General features: G+C 41.7%; 1 protein-coding gene across 1 annotated transcript in view; it reads right to left on the bottom strand.

Moving 5' to 3' along the window:
- The window catches only part of CIBAR1 (CBY1 interacting BAR domain containing 1), a gene marked incomplete in the record, with an annotated part of 433,120 nt that overhangs the window by 217,218 nt on the left and 190,356 nt on the right, over positions 1-25,546 (bottom strand). The window contains 1 exon segment of the mRNA XM_053715196.1: positions 9,049-9,162. Within this exon segment, the coding sequence (XP_053571171.1) occupies positions 9,049-9,162 (114 nt within the window).

Genomic DNA, 25,546 nt, shown 5'->3' with positions numbered 1-25,546 from the left:
TGTCTTGGTAGCAGCAGCAGGTTTCTTGGTTTGTTTACCCTTGTTCCAGCCTTGCATGGGCTTCCAAGCGGGTTTGGGCTGGGCCGCGTTAACTCCACTGCCGCTAGACAAGAAGGTATTAGCCGGTCCGTTCCTGAAATTGCGAAAGGAACGAAAATTAGACTTGTTCTTAGCCTTAAAAGGCCTATCCTGTGGGAGGGCATGGCCCTTACCCCCAGTGATGTCTGAAATAATTTCCTTCAATTCCGGCCCAAAAAACATAATTTATGTAAGAACTTACCTGATAAATTCATTTCTTTCATATTAACAAGAGTCCATGAGCTAGTGACGTATGGGATATACATTCCTACCAGGAGGGGCAAAGTTTCCCAAACCTTAAAATGCCTATAAATACACCCCTCACCACACCCACAAATCAGTTTAACGAATAGCCAAGAAGTGGGGTGATAAGAAAAAAAGTGCGAAGCATATAAAATAAGGAATTGGAATAATTGTGCTTTATACAAAAAAATCATAACCACCACAAAAAAGGGTGGGCCTCATGGACTCTTGTTAATATGAAAGAAATGAATTTATCAGGTAAGTTCTTACATAAATTATGTTTTCTTTCATGTAATTAACAAGAGTCCATGAGCTAGTGACGTATGGGATAATGACTACCCAAAATGTGGATCTTTCCACACAAGAGTCACTAGAGAGGGAGGGATAAAATAAAGACAGCCAATTCCTGCTGAAAATAATCCACACCCAAAATAAAGTTTAACGAAAAACATAAGCAGAAGATTCAAACTGAAATCGCTGCCTGAAGAACTTTTCTACCAAAAACTGCTTCAGAAGAAGAAAATACATCAAAATGGTAGAATTTAGTAAAAGTATGCAAAGAGGACCAAGTTGCTGCTTTGCAGATCTGGTCAACCGAAGCTTCATTCCTAAACGCCCAGGAAGTAGATACTGACCTAGTAGAATGAGCTGTAATTCTCTGAGGCGGAATTTTACCCGACTCAACATAGGCAAGATGAATTAAAGATTTCAACCAAGATGCCAAAGAAATGGCAGAAGCTTTCTGGCCTTTTCTAGAACCGGAAAAGATAACAAATAGACTAGAAGTCTTACGGAAAGATTTCGTAGCTTCAACATAATATTTCAAAGCTCTAACAACATCCAAAGAATGCAACGATTTCTCCTTAGAATTCTTAGGATTAGGACATAATGAAGGAACCACAATTTCTCTACTAATGTTGTTGGAATTCACAACCTTAGGTAAAAATTCAAAAGAAGTTCGCAACACCGCCTTATCCTGATGAAAAATCAGAAAAGGAGACTCACAAGAAAGAGCAGATAATTCAGAAACTCTTCTAGCAGAAGAGATGGCCAAAAGGAACAAAACTTTCCAAGAAAGTAATTTAATGTCCAATGAATGCATAGGTTCAAACGGAGGAGCTTGAAGAGCTCCCAGAACCAAATTCAAACTCCAAGGAGGAGAAATTGACTTAATGACAGGTTTTATACGAACCAAAGCTTGTACAAAACAATGAATATCAGGAAGAATAGCAATCTTTCTGTGAAAAAGAACAGAAAGAGCGGAGATTTGTCCTTTCAAAGAACTTGCGGACAAACCCTTATCTAAACCATCCTGAAGAAACTGTAAAATTCTCGGTATTCTAAAAGAATGCCAAGAAAAATGATGAGAAAGACACCAAGAAATATAAGTCTTCCAGACTCTATAATATATCTCTCGAGATACAGATTTACGAGCCTGTAACATAGTATTAATCACGGAGTCAGAGAAACCTCTTTGACCAAGAATCAAGCGTTCAATCTCCATACCTTTAAATTTAAGGATTTCAGATCCGGATGGAAAAAAGGACCTTGCGACAGAAGGTCTGGTCTTAACGGAAGAGTCCATGGTTGGCAAGATGCCATCCGGACAAGATCCGCATACCAAAACCTGTGAGGCCATGCCGGAGCTATTAGCAGAACAAACGAGCATTCCCTCAGAATCTTGGAGATTACTCTTGGAAGAAGAACTAGAGGCGGAAAGATATAGGCAGGATGATACTTCCAAGGAAGTGATAATGCATCCACTGCCTCCGCCTGAGGATCCCGGGATCTGGACAGATACCTGGGAAGTTTCTTGTTTAGATGAGAGGCCATCAGATCTATCTCTGGGAGCCCCCACATTTGAACAATCTGAAGAAATACCTCTGGGTGAAGAGACCATTCGCCCGGATGCAACGTTTGGCGACTGAGATAATCCGCTTCCCAATTGTCTACACCTGGGATATGAACCGCAGAGATTAGACAGGAGCTGGATTCCGCCCAAACCAAAATTCGAGATACTTCTTTCATAGCCAGAGGACTGTGAGTCCCTCCTTGATGATTGATGTATGCCACAGTTGTGACATTGTCTGTCTGAAAACAAATGAACGATTCTCTCTTCAGAAGAGGCCAAAACTGAAGAGCTCTGAAAATTGCACGGAGTTCCAAAATATTGATCGGTAATCTCACCTCCTGAGATTCCCAAACTCCTTGTGCCGTCAGAGATCCCCACACAGCTCCCCAACCTGTGAGACTTGCATCTGTTGAAATTACAGTCCAGGTCGGAAGAACAAAAGAAGCCCCCTGAATTAAACGATGGTGATCTGTCCACCACGTTAGAGAGTGTCGAACAATCGGTTTTAAAGATATTAATTGATATATCTTCGTGTAATCCCTGCACCATTGGTTCAGCATACAGAGCTGAAGAGGTCGCATGTGAAAACGAGCAAAGGGGATCGCGTCCGATGCAGCAGTCATAAGACCTAGAATTTCCATGCATAAGGCTACTGAAGGGAATGATTGAGACTGAAGGTTTCGACAAGCTGTAATCAATTTTAGACGTCTGTTGTCTGTTAAAGACAGTCATGGACACTGAATCTATCTGGAAACCCAGAAAGGTTACCCTTGTTTGAGGAATCAAAGAACTTTTTGGTAAATTGATCCTCCAACCATGATCTTGAAGAAACAACACAAGTCGATTCGTATGAGACTCTGCTAAATGTAAAGACTGAGCAAGTACCAAGATATCGTCCAAATAAGGAAATACCACAATACCCTGTTCTCTGATTACAGACAGAAGGGCACCGAGAATTTTTGTGAAAATTCTTGGAGCTGTAGCAAGGCCAAACGGTAGAGCCACAAATTGGAAATGCTTGTCTAGAAAAGAGAATCTCAGGAACTGATAATGATCTGGATGAATCGGAATATGCAGATATGCATCCTGTAAATCTATTGTGGACATATAATTCCCTTGCTGAACAAAAGGCAATATAGTCCTTACAGTTACCATCTTGAACGTTGGTATCCTTACATAACGATTCAATAATTTTAGATCCAGAACTGGTCTGAAGGAATTCTCCTTCTTTGGTACAATGAAGAGATTTGAATAAAACCCCATCCCCTGTTCCGGAACTGGAACTGGCATAATTACTCCAGCCAACTCTAGATCTGAAACACAATTCAGAAATGCTTGAGCTTTCACTGGATTTACTGGGACACGGGAAAGAAAAAATCTCTTTGCAGGAGGTCTCATCTTGAAACCAATTCTGTACCCTTCTGAAACAATGTTCTGAATCCAAAGATTGTGAACAGAATTGATCCAAATTTCTTTGAAAAAACGTAACCTGCCCCCTACCAGCTGAACTGGAATGAGGGCCGTACCTTCATGTGAACTTAGAAGCAGGCTTTGCCTTTCTAGCAGGCTTGGATTTATTCCAGACTGGAGATGGTTTCCAAACTGAAACTGCTCCTGAGGACGAAGGATCAGGCTTTTGTTCTTTGTTGAAACGAAAGGAACGAAAACGATTGTTAGCCCTGTTTTTACCTTTAGATTTTTTATCCTGTGGTAAAAAAGTTCCTTTCCCACCAGTAACAGTTGAAATAATAGAATCCAACTGAGAACCAAATAATTTGTTTCCCTGGAAAGAAATGGAAAGTAGAGTTGATTTAGAAGCCATATCAGCATTCCAAGTCTTAAGCCATAAAGCTCTTCTGGCTAAGATAGCCAGAGACATAAACCTAACATCAACTCTAATAATATCAAAAATGGCATCACAGATAAAATTATTAGCATGCTGGAGAAGAATAATAATATCATGAGAATCACGATTTGTTACTTGTTGCGCTAGAGTTTCCAACCAAAAAGTTGAAGCTGCAGCAACATCAGCCAATGATATAGCAGGTCTAAGAAGATTACCTGAACACAGATAAGCTTTTCTTAGAAAAGATTCAATTTTTCTATCTAAAGGATCCTTAAACGAGGTACCATCTGACGTAGGAATGGTAGTACGTTTAGCAAGGGTAGAAATAGCCCCATCAACTTTAGGGATTTTGTCCCAAAATTCTAACCTGTCAGGCGGAACAGGATATAATTGCTTAAAATGTTTAGAAGGAGTAAATGAATTACCCAATTTATCCCATTCTTTGGAAATTACTGCAGAAATAGCATTAGGAACAGGAAAAACTTCTGGAATAACCGCAGGAGCTTTAAAAACCTTATCCAAACGTATAGAATTAGTATCAAGAGGACTAGAATCCTCTATTTCTAAAGCAATTAGTACTTCTTTAAGTAAAGAGCGAATAAATTCCATCTTAAATAAATATGAAGATTTATCAGCATCAATCTCTGAGATAGAATCCTCTGAACCAGAAGAGTCCAAAGAATCAGAATGATGGTGTTCATTTAAAAATTCATCTGTAGAGAGAGAAGATTTAAAAGACTTTTTACGTTTACTAGAAGGAGAAATAACAGACAAAGCCTTCTTTATGGATTCAGAAACAAAATCTCTTATGTTATCAGGAACATTCTGCACCTTAGATGTTGAGGGAACTGCAACAGGCAATGGTACATTACTAAAGGAAATATTATCTGCTTTAACAAGTTTGTCATGACAATTATTACAAACAACAGCTGGAGGAATAGCTACCAAAAGTTTACAGCAGATACACTTAGCTTTGGTAGATCCAGCAGGCAGTGATTTTCCTGTAGTATCTTCTGGCTCAGATGCAACGTGAGACATCTTGCAATATGTAAGAGAAAAAACAACATATAAAGCAAAATAGATCAAATTCCTTATAAGACAGTTTCAGGAATGGGAAAGAATGCCAAATATCAAGCTTCTAGCAACCAGAAGCAAATGAAAAATGAGACTGAAATAATGTGGAGACAAAAGCGACGCCCATATTTTTTAGCGCCAAATAAGACGCCCACATTATTTGGCGCCTAAATGCTTTTGGCGCCAAAAATGACGCCACATCCGGAACGCCGACATTTTTGGCGCAAAATAACGTCAAAAAATGACGCAACTTCCGGCGACACGTATGACGCCGGAAACGGAAAAGAATTTTTGCGCCAAAAAAGTCTGCGCCAAGAATGACGCAATAAAATGAAGCATTTTCAGCCCCCGCGAGCCTAACAGCCCACAGGGAAAAAAGTCAAATTTTTGAGGTAAGAAAAATATGATAATTCAATGCATAATCCCAAATATGAAACTGACTGTCTGAAAATAAGGAAAGTTGAACATTCTGAGTCAAGGCAAATAAATGTTTGAATACATATATTTAGAACTTTATAAATAAAGTGCCCAACCATAGCTTAGAGTGTCACAGAAAATAAGACTTACTTACCCCAGGACACTCATCTACATGTTTGTAGAAAGCCAAACCAGTACTGAAACGAGAATCAGTAGAGGTAATGGTAAATATAAGAGTATATCGTCGATCTGAAAAGGGAGGTAAGAGATGAATCTCTACGACCGATAACAGAGAACCTTATGAAATAGACCCCGTAGAAGGAGATCACTGCATTCAATAGGCAATACTCTCTTCACATCCCTCTGACATTCACTGCACGCTGAGAGGAAAACCGGGCTCCAACTTGCTGCGGAGTGCATATCAACGTAGAATCTAGCACAAACTTACTTCACCACCTCCCTTGGAGGCAAAGTTTGTAAAACTGATTTGTGGGTGTGGTGAGGGGTGTATTTATAGGCATTTTAAGGTTTGGGAAACTTTGCCCCTCCTGGTAGGAATGTATATCCCATACGTCACTAGCTCATGGACTCTTGTTAATTACATGAAAGAAAGGGTCTTACTCTTGAAAGGAATATTCAGTAACTTAGTCTTGGACGACACGTCTGCCGACCAGGATTTTAGCCAAAGCGCCCTCCGCGCTACTATAGCAAAACCTGAGTTTTTCGCCGCCAATTTCGTTATTTGAAAAGCGGCATCCAATATAAAGGAATTAGCTAACTTTAATGCGTGAATTCTGTCCATGACTTCTTCATAGGAAGTCTCTTTCTGGAGCGACCTTTCTAGTTCTTCGAACCAAAAGGACGCCGCTGAAGTGACAGTAATAACACACGTAGCTGGTTGAAGGATGAACCCTTGCTGAACAAAAATCTTTTTAAGCAATCCTTCCAATTTTTTATCCATAGGATCTTTGAAAGCGCAGCTGTCCTCTATAGGAATAGTTGTGCGCTTCCCTAGTGTTGAAACAGCTCCCTCAACCTTCGGGACCGTTTGCCATGCGTCCCTTCTAGGGTCTACTATGGGAAACATTTTCTTAAATATAGGAGGTGGGGCAAAGGGTACACCTGGCTTCTCCCACTCCTTTTCCACTATGCTCGCTACCCTCTTAGGTATTGGAAAAGCGTCGTCGTGCACTGGGACCTCTAAAAATTTGTCCAATTTGCACAACTTCTCTGGTATTACCATGGAATCACAGTCATCCAGAGTAGCTAATACCTCCTTAAGCAAAGCGCGGAGATGTTCTAGCTTAAACTTAAATGCCACTAGATCAGGTTCTGCCTGTTGAGAAATTTTTCCTGAGTCTGAAATTTCACCCTCAGACAGCCCTTCCCTCACAGCCAATTCCGATTGATGTGAGGGTAAAATAGATAAGGCATCATCAGCGTCTGATTGTTCATCCTTTTTATCTGTATTTAAAACTGAACAATCACGCTTTCTCTGAAAAACTGGCAGTTTGGATAAAAGATTTGCTATAGAATTATCCACTACTGCTGATAATTGTTGCATAGAAATAAGCACTGGCGCGCTAGGTGTCGCCTGCGCAGGCAAAGCTGGTGTAGACACAGAAGGAGAGGATGTAGAGCTATCCCCACTACCTTCATTAGATAAATCATCTTGGGCAACATTATGAAAAATAACAGAGCTGTCCTGATTTTGTTTGGACGCTATGGCGCAATTATCACAAACACTCGAAGGGGGAACCACATTTGTCTCTATACACACAGAACATAGGTTATCTGATGGAACAGACATGTTAAACAGATTTAGGCAGGCAAACAATGCAATAAAAACGATTTTAAACAAAAACGTTACTGTCTCTTTAAATAATAAAATGACACATTTATTTCTGAATGTTCAAAAAACTATGAAGGCAATATCCGATTTTTCTGAAATTTGGACCCCAGTGTCTTAATGCTTAGAAAGTATTGCACAGCAAATATGGAGACTCTAGCTCTTAAAACAAGCAAACCGGAGCTAATTGTTGGATTTAACCGTTTTTACACACCGCAATCCCAGCTACAGCCTTGCTGCAGCTTTTTACCTTCCTTAGGGGTCACCATTCACAGAAAAAAGCCTTTTGGAGTCACTTTCTGAACCACAGGACCCTCTCACATGAATCTGCATGCACTGCCTTGAAATTCAACTGCACAGCTGAAGTGCCAAAATGAGGCTTCCTCCCTCAGCACACTAGAGTGAAGGGGCCTTCCTGACTAGATTTAGGTGTCTAAAACAAGCCAGATCAATAAAAAACGTTCCCAAGTGTATGTGAGCTTATAAAATATTTCAAATGGTATAATATTGTAATAAAAACCAATCGATTTAGCCCCTAACAGTGTCTACCAGCATAAAAAACAAAAAGGGGAAGCCTGTTATCTTTTTTGCTGAGGTGAAAGAAAAATGGCTTACCGTTTCCCCTGAGGGGAAAAATGACTGTCATCTAGCATTAGCCTGTGTTGTTAGAAGGAGACTAGTCATACCTGAAGCAGATGAGTCTGCAAACTGTTACCCCCAACTGAAGTTCTCTTGTTTCAACAGTCCTGCGTGGTAACAGTAATGGATTTTAGTTACTTGTGCTAAAATCATAGCCCTCTTAAACAGAAATCTTCATCACTTTTCTGTTAGAGTAAATAGTACAAGCCAGCACTATTTTAAAATAACAAACTCTTGATAGAAGAATAAAAAACTACAACTAACACCACAAACTCCTCGCCATCCCCGTGGTAGATGCAACTTGTTCAGAGCGGCAAGGAGAATGACTGGGGGCGGAGCCAGAGGGGGAGCTATATGGACAACTCTTGCTGTGTGCTCTCCTTGCCTTTCCCTGTGGGGGAGAACATTTCCCACAAGTAATGGATGACGCCGTGGACCGGACACACCAATGTTGGAGAAATACATATTTTTTTTTATATACACACACACACACACACACACACACACTGCCCTAAAGCTATGTAATAATATGTGACAACATATATAGTAATAACCTAAACAGCTTATAGTGTGCCAAGTAAATAAAGTATAGTACTTATCCAAAGGCAAACCAGTAGGAAGCCAAGACCAGCGCTAAAACATAAACAGCAGAGGAACTGATATAGGAGTATATTGAAAAACCAACTTGCAGAGGCAAAAGGACAAGTCTCTGCAACCACCATGGCAAGGCTTGTGACTAAATCCCCACTGGTGAAATATATGTTAAATTGAAGTCACTTCAAATACTCCAAATACATCCCTCCAACAAGCAACTAACTGGTACTCAATCTCAATAATGCTGTAGTACAGGTGCATATTAATTTTTTGTATTTATGTATAACTACTGCATACTTATTATGTAAATGTAAGTATGCTATTAACAAAGTTTGTGAATGAAAACCCAAAAAGGTATTACATATAATATACAATGGACAATATGGGTATGATAGTATTTATTTAGCAAAGACAGAAATGTATGAGTAAAAATACTAGCAAACAGTGTCTTCTTACCTCTAGATCTTCCTCCTCATCAATGTCTTGGATATGTTGATATGCAGCAGTGTAAACCTCAAGAGCTTTTCCATGGAACAACATTTCAATAGTTATAAAGTCACTAAATATTTTCTAGATAGGATAAATACATAAAAGAAAGGATATAATCCCAATATTATTTATATAACCAACATACAAGGTATAACAAATATAATTATGGAACAGATTATGCAATGATGTACAGAATTATAACACAATATACACTCTACATTAAAAACAGAATTTATGTTTACCTGATAAATTTCTTTCTCCAACGGTGTGTCCGGTCCACGGCGTCATCCTTACTTGTGGGATATTCTCTTCCCCAACAGGAAATGGCAAAGAGCCCAGCAAAGCTGGTCACATGATCCCTCCTAGGCTCCGCCTACCCCAGTCATTCGACCGACGTTAAGGAGGAATATTTGCATAGGAGAAACCATATGGTACCGTGGTGACTGTAGTTAAAGAAAATAAAATATCAGACCTGATTAAAAAAACCAGGGCGGGCCGTGGGCCGGACACACCGTTGGAGAAAGAAATTTATCAGGTAAACATAAATTCTGTTTTCTCCAACATAGGTGTGTCCGGTCCACGGCGTCATCCTTACTTGTGGGAACCAATACCAAAGCTTTAGGACACGGATGAAGGGAGGGAGCAAATCAGGTCACCTAAATGGAAGGCACCACGGCTTGCAAAACCTTTCTCCCAAAAATAGCCTCAGAAGAAGCAAAAGTATCAAACTTGTAAAATTTGGTAAAAGTGTGCAGTGAAGACCAAGTCGCTGCCCTACATATCTGATCAACAGAAGCCTCGTTCTTGAAGGCCCATGTGGAAGCCACAGCCCTAGTGGAATGAGCTGTGATTCTTTCGGGAGGCTGCCGTCCGGCAGTCTCGTAAGCCAATCTGATAATGCTTTTAATCCAAAAAGAGAGAGATGTAGAAGTTGCTTTTTGACCTCTCCTTTTACCTGAATAAACAACAAACAAGGAAGATGTTTGTCTAAAATCCTTTGTAGCATCTAAATAGAATTTTAGAGCGCGAACAACATCCAAATTGTGCAACAAACGTTCCTTCTTTGAAACTGGTTTTGGACACAGAGAAGGTACGATAATCTCCTGGATAATGTTTTTGTTAGAAACAACTTTTGGAAGAAAACCAGGTTTAGTACGTAAAACCACCTTATCTGCATGGAACACCAGATAAGGAGGAGAACACTGCAGAGCAGATAATTCTGAGACTCTTCTAGCAGAAGAAATCGCAACTAAAAACAAAACTTTCCAAGATAATAACTTAATATCAACGGAATGTAAGGGTTCAAACGGAACCCCCTGAAGAACTGAAAGAACTAAATTGAGACTCCAAGGAGGAGTCAAAGGTTTGTAAACAGGCTTGATTCTAACCAGAGCCTGAACAAAGGCTTGAACATCTGGCACAGCTGCCAGCTTTTTGTGAAGTAATACCGACAAGGCAGAAATCTGTCCCTTCAGGGAACTTGCAGATAATCCTTTTTCCAATCCTTCTTGAAGGAAGGATAGAATCCTAGGAATCTTAACCTTGTCCCAAGGGAATCCTTTAGATTCACACCAACAGATATATTTTTTCCAAATTTTGTGGTAAATCTTTCTAGTCACAGGCTTTCTGGCCTGAACAAGAGTATCGATAACAGAATCTGAGAATCCTCGCTTCGATAAAATCAAGCGTTCAATCTCCAAGCAGTCAGCTGGAGTGAAACCAGATTCGGATGTTCGAACGGACCCTGAACAAGAAGGTCTCGTCTCAAAGGTAGCTTCCAAGGTGGAGCCGATGACATATTCACCAGATCTGCATACCAAGTCCTGCGTGGCCACGCAGGAGCTATCAAGATCACCGACGCCCTCTCCTGCTTGATCCTGGCTATCAGCCTGGGGATGAGAGGAAATGGCGGGAACACATAAGCTAGTTTGAAGGTCCAAGGTGCTACTAGTGCATCCACTAGAGCCGCCTTGGGATCCCTGGATCTGGCCCCGTAGCAAGGAACTTTGAAGTTCTGACGAGAGGCCATCAGATCCATGTCTGGAATGCCCCACAGGTGAGTGACTTGGGCAAAGATTTCCGGATGGAGTTCCCACTCCCCCGGATGCAATGTCTGCCGACTCAGAAAATCCGCTTCCCAATTTTCCACTCCTGGGATGTGGATAGCAGACAGGTGGCAGGAGTGAGACTCCGCCCAAAGAATAATTTTGGTTACTTCTTCCATCGCTAGGGAACTCCTTGTTCCCCCCTGATGGTTGATGTACGCAACAGTCGTCATGTTGTCTGATTGAAACCGTATGAACCTGGTCCTCGCAAGCTGGGGCCAGGCCTGGAGAGCATTGAATATCGCTCTCAGTTCCAGAATATTTATCGGTAGAGGAGATTCTTCCCGAGACCAAAGACCCTGAGCTTTCAGGGATCCCCAGACCGCGCCCCAGCCTATCAGACTGGCGTCGGTCGTGACAATGACCCACTCTGGTCTGTGGAACATCATCCCTTGAGACAGATTGTCCAGGGACAGCCACCAACGGAGTGAGTCTCTGGTTCTCTGATTTACTTGTATCTTCGGAGACAAGTCTGTATAGTCCCCATTCCACTGACTGAGCATGCACAGTTGTAATGGTCTTAGATGAATGCGCGCAAAAGGAACTATGTCCATCGCCGCCACCATCAACCCGATCACTTCCATGCACTGAGCTATGGAAGGAAGAGGAACGGAATGAAGTGTCCGACAAGAGTCCAGAAGCTTTGTTTTTCTGGCCTCTGTTAGAAAAATCCTCATTTCTAAGGAGTCTATAATTGTTCCCAAGAAGGGAACCCTTGTTGACGGGGATAGAGAACTCTTTTCCACGTTCACTTTCCAGCCGTGAGATCTGAGAAAGGCCAGGACAATGTCCGTGTGAGCCTTTGCTTGAGGAAGGGACGACGCTTGAATCAGAATGTCGTCCAGGTAAGGTACTACTGCAATGCCCCTTGGTCTTAGCACCGCTAGAAGGGACCCTAGTACCTTTGTGAAAATCCTTGGAGCAGTGGCTAATCCGAAAGGAAGCGCCACGAACTGGTAATGTTTGTCCAGGAATGCAAACCTTAGGAACCGATGATGTTCCTTGTGGATAGGAATATGTAGATACGCATCCTTTAAATCCACCGTGGTCATGAATTGACCTTCCTGGATGGAAGGAAGGATAGTTCGAATGGTTTCCATCTTGAACGATGGGACCTTGAGAAATTTGTTTAAGATCTTGAGATCTAGGATTGGTCTGAACGTTCCCTCTTTTTTGGGAACTATGAACAGATTGGAGTAGAACCCCATCCCTTGTTCTCTTAATGGAACAGGATGAATCACTCCCATTTTTAACAGGTCTTCTACACAATGTAAGAACGCCTGTCTTTTTATGTGGTCTGAAGACAACTGCGACCTGTGGAACCTCCCCCTTGGGGGAAGTCCCTTGAATTCCAGAAGATAACCCTGGGAGACTATTTCTAGCGCCCAAGGATCCAGAACATCTCTTGCCCAAGCCTGAGCGAAGAGAGAGAGTCTGCCCCCCACCAGATCCGGTCCCGGATCGGGGGCCAATATTTCATGCTGTCTTGGTAGCAGTGGCAGGTTTCTTGGCCTGCTTTCCCTTGTTCCAGCCTTGCATTGGTCTCCAAGCTGGCTTGGCCTGAGAAGTATTACCCTCTTGCTTAGAGGACGTAGCACCTTGGGCTGGTCCGTTTTTACGAAAGGGACGAAAATTAGGTCTATTTTTTGCCTTGAAAGGCCGATCCTGAGGAAGGGCGTGGCCCTTACCCCCAGTGATATCAGAGATAATCTCCTTCAAGTCAGGACCAAACAACGTTTTCCCCTTGAAAGGAATGTTTAGTAGCTTGTTCTTGGAAGACGCATCAGCCGACCAAGATTTCAACCAAAGCGCTCTGCGCGCCACAATAGCAAACCCAGAGTTCTTAGCCGCTAACTTAGCCAATTGCAAAGAGGCGTCTAGAGTGAAAGAATTAGCCAATTTGAGAGCATTGATTCTGTCCATAATCTCCTCATAAGGAGGAGAGTCACTATCGAGCACCTTAAGCAGTTCATCAAACCAGAAATATGCGGCAGTAGTGACAGGGACAATGCATGAAATGGGTTGTAGAAGGTAACCCTGCTGAACAAACATCTTTTTAAGCAAACCTTCTAATTTTTTATCCATAGGATCTTTGAAAGCACAACTATCCTCTATGGGAATAGTGGTGCGTTTGTTTAAAGTAGAAACCGCTCCCTCGACCTTGGGGACTGACTGCCATAAGTCCTTTCTGGGGTCGACCATAGGAAACAATTTTTTAAATATGGGGGGAGGGACGAAAGGAATACCGGGCCTTTCCCATTCTTTATTAACAATGTCCGCCACCCGCTTGGGTATAGGAAAAGCTTCTGGGAGCCCCGGCACCTCTAGGAACTTGTCCATTTTACATAGTTTCTCTGGGATGACTAAATTTTCACAATCATCCAGAGTGGATAATACCTCCTTAAGCAAAATGCGGAGATGTTCCAATTTAAATTTAAATGTAATCACATCAGATTCAGCCTGCTGAGAAATGTTCCCTAAATCAGTAATTTCTCCCTCAGACAAAACCTCCCTGGCCCCCTCAGATTGGGTTAGGGGCCCTTCAGAGACATTAATATCAGCGTCGTCATGCTCTTCAGTAACTAAAACAGAGCAGCCACGCTTACGCTGACAAGGGTTCATTTTGGCTAAAATGTTTTTGACAGAATTATCCATTACAGCCGTTAATTGTTGCATAGTAAGGAGTATTGGCGCGCTAGATGTACTAGGGGCCTCCTGAGTGGGCAAGACTCGTGTAGACGAAGGAGGGAATGATGCAGTACCATGCTTACTCCCCTCACTTGAGGAATCATCTTGGGCATCATTGTCATTATCACATAAATCACATTTATTTAAATGAATAGGAATTCTGGCTTCCCCACATTCAGAACACAGTCTATCTGGTAGTTCAGACATGTTAAACAGGCATAAACTTGATCAGAAAGTACAAAAAACGTTTTAAAATAAAACCGTTACTGTCACTTTAAATTTTAAACTGAACCCACTTTATTACTGCAATTGCGAAAAAACATGAAGGAATTGTTCAAAATTCACCAAATTTTCACCACAGCGTCTCAAAGCCTTGAAAATATTGCACACCAATTTTGGAAGTTTTAACCCTTAAAATAACGGAACCGGAGCCGTTTTAAGCTTTAAACCCCTTTACAGTCCCTGGTATCTGCTTTGCTGAGACCCAACCAAACCCAAAGGGGAATACGATACCAAATGACGCCTTCAGAAGTCTTTTATAAGTATCAGAGCTCCTCTCACATGCGACTGCATTCAAAAACAAGTGCGCAACACCGGCGCGAAAATGAGACTCTGCCTATGCTTTGGGAAAGCCCCTAAAGAATAAGGTGTCTAAAACAGTGCCTGCCGATATTATTATATCAAAATACCCAGATAAAATGATTCCTCAAGGCTAAATATGTGTTAATAATCAATCGATTTAGCCCAGAAAAAGTCTACGGTTTAAATAAGCCCTTGTGAAGCCCTTATTTACAATCGTAATAAACATGGCTTACCGGATCCCATAGGGAAAATGACAGCTTCCAGCATTACATCGTCTTGTTAGAATGTGTCATACCTCAAGCAGCAAGGGACTGCAAACTGTTCCCCCAACTGAAGTTAATTGCTCTCAACAGTCCTGTGTGGAACAGCCATGGATTTTAGTTACGGTTGCTAAAATCATTTTCCTCATACAAACAGAATTCTTCATCTCTTTTCTGTTTCTGAGTAAATAGTACGTACCAGCACTATTTGAAAATAACAAACTCTTGATTGAATAATGAAAAACTACAGTTAAACACTAAAAAACTCTAAGCCATCTCCGTGGAGATGTTGCCTGTACAACGGCAAAGAGAATGACTGGGGTAGGCGGAGCCTAGGAGGGATCATGTGACCAGCTTTGCTGGGCTCTTTGCCATTTCCTGTTGGGGAAGAGAATATCCCACAAGTAAGGATGACGCCGTGGACCGGACACACCTATGTTGGAGAAAGACATTTCAAATAGAAATTGAAAAGACCCAAATTAAGAGAGACTTAAAACAGGATTAATATACAATTAATGTAGTCATTTGATAAATGCATATCATCATACTGGGCCTAGCAATTCTATAATCAATGTACATATAACAATATGGAAGCATGAAAACTGCCTATGTTGCAATTAAGAATAAATTACAAATATTATGATGAGTAGATAATGCCAAGGTCTTGCAAATTTTATTTTAAATAATAGTTCTCATTTCAAATGATCAGATTTACTGTGTGAAGTGCCCAGGGCCGTCACTAGAAAATGTGTGGCCCCTTACTAAACCATTGATCGGGGGGGGTGCTTTATTTGGTCAAGTGAGTGACTAAAATGTGTGGGCACACAAAGAAATACACGTGGACACATATAGAGACACTAACACATATAGACACAGAGTGAAACTAATACAGGGGGCACACAAGGACATACATACACACAGGGGGGCACACAAGGACACAAACAGGAACACAAATACACATAGGAGGCACACAAGGACATATCACAGGGACACACACACATGAAAGGGTATGCAGCCTTCTTTATTACTTTTGTGACTATTACTGCTTCAGGTCCAGCTCACTGAGGACACCTCCTGCACATTATGAAGCCAGAAAGCAGCAGTAATATTCCCCTCCCTCTTTGCTAACACTGGGCTGGTGGTAGTGTGGGTGCAAACATTTTTTTTTCTATTGTCCAACATTGTCGCTGCTTCACTGTCAGTCTCTAAATCCTGGTTCCCAGTAAGCCTCTATCTTAGAAAAAGGCAGCTGCCAGGCTCCACTCCATCCTCCTCTATCCAACGCAAGCTAAGTACACTGTACAGCGGACGGTTGCCGGTTACAGCGTCTGTTGTGATGACGCTGTGACGTAGAGGTGCGTGCTGCGTCCATGGACGCCGAGTGAGGTGAGCGAGGAGGCGGCATGTTTAGCATCTATCCCACGGGGCAAGCAACACAGCTAAAGAAAAGCCATTGCAGCTGAGCGGAACAAGAGAGCTGTTTTCCCTCTGGCTTACGCACTCTCTTGGGTAGTCGACAAGGTCTAAGTCTCTTGGCAGGGGGGGCTCCCCAGCTTGAGAACAGCCATGAAATAGGAGGGCATAGGACTTCGCACAAGCAAGTGAATCTGTTGCTTGGACCGGTAACCCTTTAATTAGGCCAATTTGTCTAGTGGCCTTAGACATGTAAACCTGGCTTATGTTTCTTTTGTTTTACCTCAAAAAGCCTGAATAACTCTCACATATATGCCTGTGGGGTAAACTGTCTGATAGACTGTAAATATGATTCTGGGTTAGAAGTAGTCTGGCAATGTTTTGTTGGGAGGGTGAAGATGCATGGGAGTTGAGGCAAACTAGGCTCTTTTTCTTTATGGCCATGTTTCTTTGATGCAAAGGATTTGTTTGCACTCCTTAATGGATAAGTCCCTCACAAAAATTCCAGTGAAGAAACCCAGCTACTAAATCATAGTTTTGCTGAACATTCTAGCACATTTGAAGTACAGAAGAAAATTTTGCAGCAAGTTTCATATAAGTAGAGGGGCTGGATCTAGTCTGGTAAACTTTGTTGGGAGGGTGAAGTTTTGCTCTCTGTTGTTATAAAGAGATTGCTGTATTCCCTAAAAGGTTAAGTCCCTCACAGAGTTACCAGTGAAGTTGCCCAGCTATCAGGCTGTAATTAGTGTGCAGTGAGAATGCTTTAATCTGGCCATGCACTTTTATGCTTTCTAGTGACTGGTTAAGCCACGGGAGTGGGTGAAGAGCTTAATAACCACGTGTGGAATATATATGGAAGAAGTAAGCCCCACCCTTGATTTGGAGTGGTTTCTGTGAAATAATCTATAAAAAAGTTTAATTTAGAAGATCAGTGCTGTTCTGGGACTTTAGTCTTTAAAAGCATATTACATGTTCCATCCTTAACTTGTGAAGTAGCCAGTTTTGGAACTTTCTGAAAGAGCGAGTCTGATATGCTCTGTTGGAGGGTGAAGATTAAGTACAGGGCCTACGTTTATTTCTCCCTGTTTGTTCATTTATAAGGTGTACAAAGATTGTTACTATTGCTGCCAGCATCATTGCCACTTTGTATCTCTAATAATAAGTATGAAGGACTATCAAGGATAAAGTCAAGTCCCTCACAGAGCTATCAGTGAAATGATGTAATAGCAAGCTCATCTTAATTATAAAGAATTGTTCCAGGCTGTGTATAAAGAATTTTCTCGTCTTTAAAAGCCTCAGAATCATATTGTTTTTTTTCCAATGTAAAAGTGATTTTCATTTGTCTTTGAATACCGTGTATATTCTTTCATCTATCTTCTTGCCGGTTATAAACTTCCTGCTCTGATGTATTTTTTTTTTTATTAAAAAAAAAAAAAAAAAAGCTTGATAACTAGTCCATATTTTGTGTGCCAATATCCATTTTGTAAGGCTTTATATATTGTTCAAATACTCACATAAGATATAGCTTTGTGTGCATAACTATATATTCCTGATAATTGTGAAAAACTATTAATAAGCTGTCTTTGTTAGGTCTGGGTGTATAGATAGCTGGTATTATCTCTGTTACCTATGGAGAAATTTGTGCATTCGGTTAGAACTAAGTCTCCAGTAATGCCTCCTAAAAAAGAGAAAAAAGGCAAAACAAGTGCTACTCTACAAGATAGTATCACTGAAGAAATTACCACAGCAAAAATAGATACAGATTCTCAGCACTTAGTTAAAGCCATATATGAGGCAATGAGCCCCCAATTTGATCAGCTCAGACAGGATGTGTTAACATTAACTAATGAAGTACACTCGTTTAATAATAGGATTGACGCAGCTGAATTACATATTTCAGACATAGAGGATAGAATGAACACAGCAGAGCAGGATACAAATTTTTATAGATCTGCACTTAAAAAACTTCAAGAGAGGATAGATGATCTTGAGGATAGATCCAGAAGGAACAAACTCAGAATTATTGGCGTGCCTGAGTCAGCAGAATTTAAAGACCTAAATAAATTTATGATAGAGAAGTTACCTGCACTGCTAGATATGCCAGAATCACAGTACCAGCTAATTGTAGAGAGAGTGCATAGAATAGGGCAGGAAAGATTTAAATCAGACGGATCAAAAATAGCAAGACCTATTATTGCCAAAATGTTAAACTTTCAAGATAAGGTTGATTTATTGAATTTTTACCGTAAAAAAAAAAATATTTTGCTGGAAGGGCACAGGATAATGTTATTCCAGGATTATTCTGTGGAAACTACTAATCGTAGAAAGGCAATGGCTCCTTTATGTACGCAGATTATTCAGAAAGGTTATGAAGCTTTTAAAATGTATCCTGCTAGGATTAAGGTATTCAAGGATAATTCTTGGCATATACTAAATACGCAACAAGAAGCAACTAGATTTTTAGAAGAGCATGTACAAAAATGATCACTTTGTTTATATTTAAATGAGCGAGAGTCTTAAGAAACTTAGGGAACATATGCTAGGCGAAAGGTGTTATCTTAATGTCTGGTTTCACTTTTTTCTCCTTTTTTTTCCCCCCTGCCATGTTCCCCTCTACGCCTGTTATTTGGTTGAACAATTTTTAAATGAATAAAGTTAACTTGTTTTCTTGGAATATCAGAGGTATTACCTCGCCTGTGAAAAGAAAAATGATAATAAAACATCTTAAAAAACTTAGATGTAGTATTGCCTTCTTACAGGAAACGTATATTAAGCAAAATGAAGCACTTAAAGTTAAGTACACTGTACAGCACGTGGGTCAAACACTAACATGATTCCCCATCTGCCTCTTGGATCCATATCAGAGTATGTGCTAGGCGGGTGGAGGGAAGCTGCCTGTATCTCCGCCCCTGGTAACAGCCCTGCCCCCTCTATTTTATAGTAGCACACTACGCTCTGTTGCAATTTAGAACAAAAACGTGCTCAACGTCTCCGACTATGGGCCAGAGTATGAGTGGAGCACATGCCGTAAGTAACGAGTATTACAAATGTCGCAAATTATAAATGTGTGCCGTATCCGAAGGTCACGTGGTCCCTGTCTTGACTGTCTCCAAAGACTCAAGAAAGCCAACAGCCGTAATTCCAAGAAAGTTTTATAACTACTTTCATTTCAGACAGCACCAAGTTCAGGATTTTTATAATTTACTAATCTAAAGATCATAGAAAGGGCAATTTATTTTGGTGCATTGTTGTTTGTAATAAAACCACACTTGAATCGGGTTTGCGCTCAGTTTGTTTCTTTTATATGCCAGATTGTATTCCAGCCGAGAGAAGAGAGTTCGGTTTAAAGAGAGCAGAACCCATGGACCTCCTTCATAACCAGAATCCTGTGTGGCTCCAAGTACTTTTAAGGGTCCCAAGAAGGATTCAAGGTAATGATTGAATTTAAAAGTCCGGCATGGATTGTCAGCACAATCCATGTGCTGTCTAAACTTTGTCATACAAGTAAAAGTTAAGGGATAAATAGTAAGGCAATTCACTATTCCATGAATGCACACACTCGGTGCCCTGCTGATACACTAACACTTGCTCCCCATCAATTCATTCAAGCGTATTTATTTGCTTACTTTGCTCCAGACATTCAATTATCCTGTTTGCTGTGACTGTATGCTGCAGTGCATAATCCAGGATCCACAAACAGGATCCACAAACCGTTCACCTTCCTCTCACTATGTCAGCATCTCAGCTGTTTGGATTCTCTGCGTGCGACGTGCACACACGCCGTGGATGACGTCAGCGTCGGGGGAGTGGTTAGGCGTAGCGTGCAGGGGGTACACAGAGCTCTGTGTTAGGAATCTGATCCGCTGGATACAAAGACAGGATTCAAAGAAACGATCGACTCCTCTTCAAAAATATAAAACGGCAACTTTATTGATCAGATATTAAAAGCCTTTGGAAGCTCCAGAGTTACAACACAATGGGGGCGCAGCACTGAGACTCAGTGCTGCGCCCGCTATGTGTTGTAACTCTGGAGCTTCCAAAGGCTTTTAATATTTGATCAATAAAGTTGCCGTTTTATATTTTTGAAGAGGATTCGGTCGTTTCTTTGAATCCTATCTAAACTTGGGACATTCTTGTAATATTTTATAATGCTATATACTAATTGTATTTATTTTATCGCTGTTATTTTTCATTAATTTTTTTTATTTATACTATATCACATTCATGTTCTTAGACTTTATTCTAACTATTTTATATAGCAGAACTTGCGCATTTAGTTTTTTTGCAGAACTCATAACTGATAAAAATTATCTTTAAAAAAATTGCATAAAAGCTATAAGGGCTCAAAATACAGCGCTTGATCCAAGATATCATCCAGTTAAGGACACATTGCAATACCCAGAGCTATGAGAACAGACAAAATGGTACCCAGAAACTTTGTGAATATTCTTGGAGCTGTAGCCAGACAAAATGGTAGAGCAACAAACTGTAAATGATTGTCCAGAAATGCAAACCTCAGAAACAGAAAACGTTCTCTGTGAATTGGAACATGAAGGTAAGAATCCTTTAAATCTATTGTGGACATAAACTGACCTTGCTGAACTAAAGGCAGAATAGTCTGAATAGTTTTCATTTTAAAAGATGGAAAGATTAGAACTTTCAGATCCAGAACTGGTCTGAAAGTACCTTCCTTCTTTGAAACAATGAAGAGATTTGAATAAAATCCCATCCCCTGTTCCTGCAAAGAAACTGGCACAATAACTCCCATAGCTTCCAGATCTAAGTCAGACTGTATATAAAGCTTGAGCTTTTAAAGGATTCCTTGGCACATTGGACAGAAAAAAAACTTCCTCTGGGAGGCCTTGTTCTGAAAACTAATCTATATCCCTGGGAGAGTACATTTAGAACACAGCGATCTGAAACAGACAGAAAGTTTAACCTTCCCCCTACCAAAACTTCTGGATCGGGGGCTGCACCTTAATGCAGATTTGGTAGAAGCATATATTTCTTAGCCTGCTTTGACTTGCTATAGTTAGCAATAGGCCTCCAGACTAAGCCAGAGATGCTTTGCATCTGAGCAGAGGAGACATTATTTTCTTCCTTTTTCTGACAAAAGGAGAAAATGATTGGAAGCTTTAGGATTTCCCTTTAGACTTATTGAGGAAGAAAAGTCCCTTTATCTCCAGTTACAGAATAACAGAATTTATGCTTACCTGATAAATTTCTTTCTCTTACGGTGTATCCGGTCCACGGCTTCATCCTTACTTGTGGGATATTCTCAATCCCTACAGGAAGTGGCAAAGAGAGCACACAGCAGAGCTGTCCATATAGCTCCCCTCAGGCTCCGCCCCCCCCAGTCATTCGACCAATGGTTAGGAGAAAAAGGAGAACCCTAGGGTGCAGTGGTGACTGTAGTTTACAAAAAATAAATTTAAACCTGACTAAATTGCCAGGGTGGGCCGTGGACCGGATACACCGTAAGAGAAAGAAATTTATCAGGTAAGCATAAATTCTGTTTTCTCTTACATTGGTGTATCCGGTCCACGGCTTCATCCTTACTTGTGGGAACCAATACCAAAGCTTTAGGACACGGATGAAGGGAGGGAACAAGTCAGGTAACCTAAACGGAAGGCACCACTGCTTGTAAAACCTTTCTCCTAAAAATAGCCTCCGAAGAAGCAAAAAGTATCGAATTTGTAAAATTTGGCAAATGTATGCAGTGAAGACCAAGTCGCTGCCTTACAGATCTGTTCAACAGAAGCCTCATTCTTGAAAGCCCATGTGGAAGCCACAGCTCTAGTGAAATGAGCTGTAATACGTTCGGGAGGCTGCCTTCCAGCAGTCTCATAAGCCAACCGGATGATGCTTTTCAGCCAGAAAGACAGAGAGGTAGCAGCTGCTTTTTGACCTCTCCTCTTGCCAGAATAGACGACAAACAAGGACGATGTTTGTCTGAAGTCTTTAGTTGCTTTTAGATAAAACTTTAAAGCACGAACTACATCAAGATTGTGTAACAGACGTTCCTTGTTAGAAACTGGATTAGGACATAGAGAAGGGACAACTATTTCCTGGTTAATATTCTTATTGGAAACCACTTTTGGAAGAAAACCAGGTTTGGTACGTAAAACGACCTTATCTGTATGGAACACCAGATACAATTCAGAAACTCTTCTAGCAGAAGAAATAGCTACCAAAAACAAAACTTTCCAAGATAGCAACTTAATATCTATGGAATGTAGAGGTTCAAACGGAACTCCTTGAAGAACTGAAAGAACTAAATTTAGACTCCATGGAGGAGCCACAGGTCTGTAGACAGGCTTGATTCTAACTAAGGCCTGTACAAACGCCTGAACATCTGGCACGGCTGCCAGACGCTTGTGTAACAAAACAGACAGAGCAGATATCTGTCCTTTTAAGGAACTAGCTGACAGACCTTTCTCCAATCCTTCTTGGAGAAAAGATAGTAATCTTGGAATCCTAATCTTACTCCATGAGTAACCCTTGGATTCGCACCAACAAAGATATTTCCGCCATATCTTATGGTAAATTTTCCTGGTAACAGGCTTTTTAGCCTGGATCAGAGTATCTATAACTGATTCAGAAAACCCACGCTTAGCTAGAATCAAGCGTTCAATCTCCAAGCAGTCAGTTGCAGAGAAACTAGGTTTGGATGCTTGAATGGACCTTGGATTAGAAGGTCCTGCCTCAAAGGTAGCTTCCATGGTGGAGCCGATGACATATTCACCAGGTCTGCATACCAAGTCCTGCGTGGCCACGCAGGAGCTATCAGAATTACCGAAACCTTCTCCTGCTTGATCCTGGCTACTAGCCGAGGGAGAAGAGGAAACGGTGGAAAGACATAAACTAGATTGAACGACCAAGGCGCCACTAAGGCATATACCAATGTCGCCTTGGGATCCCTGGACCTGGACCCGTAACGTGGAACTTTGGAGTTCTGGCGTGACGCCATCAGATCCAGATCTGGAAGGCCCCATAGTTGGGTTAACTGGGCAAAAACCTCCGGGTGAAGTTCCCACTCCCCGGATGGAAAGTCTGACGAGTCAGATAATCCGCCTCCCAGTTGTCCACTCCTGGGATGTGAATTGCTGATAGATGGCAGGAGTGATCCTCTGCCCATTTGATGATCTTGGATACCTCCCTCATCGCCAGGGAACTCTTTGTTCCTCCCTGATGATTGATGTACGCTACAGTCGTGATGTTGTCCGACTGAAATCTGATGAATTTGGCCTCCGCTAGCTGAGGCCAGGCCTGGAGCGCATTGAATATCGCTCTCAATTCCAAAATGTTTATCGGGAGAAGAGATTCTTCCCGAGACCATAGACCCTGAGCTTTCATGGAGTCCCAGACCGCGCCCCAGCCTAAGAGCTGGCGTCGGTCGTGACAATGATCCACTCTGGTCTGCGGAAACTCATTTCCTGAGACAGGTGATCCTGAGACAACCACCAGAGGAGTGAGTCTCTGGTTTTTTGGTCCATTTGTATTTGGGGAGACAAATCCGCATAATCCCCATTCCACTGTTTGAGCATGCACAGTTGCAGTGGTCTTAGATGAATTCGAGCAAAAGGGACCAAGTCCATTGCCGCAACCATTAGTCCTATTACCTCCATGCACTGAGCCACGGAGGGTTAAGAAATTGCATGAAGAACTCGACAAGTGTTCGAAAGTTTTAACTTCCTGACCTCTGTCAGAAAGATTTTCATTTCTACCGAGTCTATTATTGTTCCCAGGAAGGGAACCCTTGTGAATGGGGACAGAGAACTCTTTTCTACGTTCACCTTCCACCCGTGAGACCTTAGAAAGGCCAGAACAATGTCTGTATGAGCCTTTGCTTTGTGAAAGGACGACGCTTAAATTAAGATGTCGTCTAAGTAAGGTGCTACTGCAATGCCCCTTGGTCTTAGCACCGCTAGAAGGGACCCTAGCACCTTTGTGAAAATTCTGGGAGCAGTGGCCAATCCGAAGGGAAGAGCCACAAACTGGTAATGCTTGTCCAGAAAGGCGAACCTCAGGAACTGATGGTGATCTTTGTGGATAGGAATATGCAGGTACGCATCCTTTAAGTCCACGGTAGTCATATATTGACCCTCCTGGATCATTGGTAAGATTGTCCGAATGGTTTCCATTTTGAATGATGGAACTCTGAGGAATTTGTTTAGGATTTTTAAGTCCAGGATTGGCCTGAAAGTTCCTTCCTTTTTGGGAACTACAAACAGGTTTGAGTAAAAACCCAGTCCTTGTTCTGCTGTTGGAACTGGGTGTATCACTCCCATTTTTAGAAGGTATTCTACGCAACGTAAGAATGCCTGTCTCTTTATCTGGTCTAAAGACAAGCGAGAAATGTGGAACCTTCCCCTTGGAGGAAGGTCCTTGAATTCCAGAAGGTACCCCTGAGTGACAATTTCTAGCGCCCAGGGATCCGGAACATCTCTTGCCCAAGCCTGAGCAAAGAGAGAAAGTCTGCCCCCTACTAGATCCGGTCCCGCATCGGGGGCTACCCTTTCATGCTGTCTTGGTAGCAGCAGCAGGCTTCTTGGCCTGTTTACACTTGTTACAGCCTTGCAAGGGTTTCCATGCTGGTTTGGGCTGGGAAGCGTTACCCTCTTGCTTAGTGGCTGTAGAGGTAGAAGCAGGTCCGTTCCTGAAATTGCGAAAGGAACGAAAATTAGACTTGTTTTTAGCTTTGAAAGGTCTATCTTGTGGAAGGGCATGGCCCTTTCCCCCAGTGATATCTGAAATAATCTCTTTCAACTCTGGCACGAATAGGGTCTTACCCTTGAAAGGAATATTAAGCAATTTTGTTTTGGACGACACATCCGCCGACCAAGATTTTAGCCAAAGCGCTCTGCGCGCCACGATTGCAAAACCAGAATTTTTTGCCGCTAATTTAGCTAACTGAAAAGCAGCATCTGTGATGAAAGAATTAGCCAACTTCAAGGCGTGAATTCTGTCCATGACCTCATCATAAGAAGTCTCCTTCTGGAGCGAGTTTTCTAGTTCCTCAAACCAAAAAGCCGCTGCAGTGGTTACAGGAATAATGCAAGAAATTGGTTGAAGAAGAAAACCTTGTTGAACAAATATTTTCTTAAGTAAACCTTCTAATTTTTTATCCATAGGATCTTTGAAAGCGCAACTATATTCTATTGGTATAGTCGTGCGCTTAGCTAGAGTTGAAACTGCCCCCTCTACCTTCGGGACCGTCTGCCACGCGTCCCTTCTGGGGTCAACATTGGGGAACATTTTCTTAAATATAGGGGGGGGGGGGACAAAAGGTACGCCTGGTCTCTCCCACTCCCTAGTCACGATATCCGCCACCCTCTTAGGTATCGGAAACGCGTCAGTGTGTACTGGGACCTCTAAGACTTTGTCCATTTTACACAATTTTTCTGGGACCACCAA

This window comes from Bombina bombina, chromosome 5 (genome assembly GCF_027579735.1).
Source record: "Bombina bombina isolate aBomBom1 chromosome 5, aBomBom1.pri, whole genome shotgun sequence".
In the NCBI taxonomy this organism is placed as follows: Eukaryota; Metazoa; Chordata; class Amphibia; order Anura; family Bombinatoridae; genus Bombina; species Bombina bombina.
Note: the sequence above shows the minus strand (reverse complement) of the source record. Positions and strands in the feature narration are given on the sequence as shown.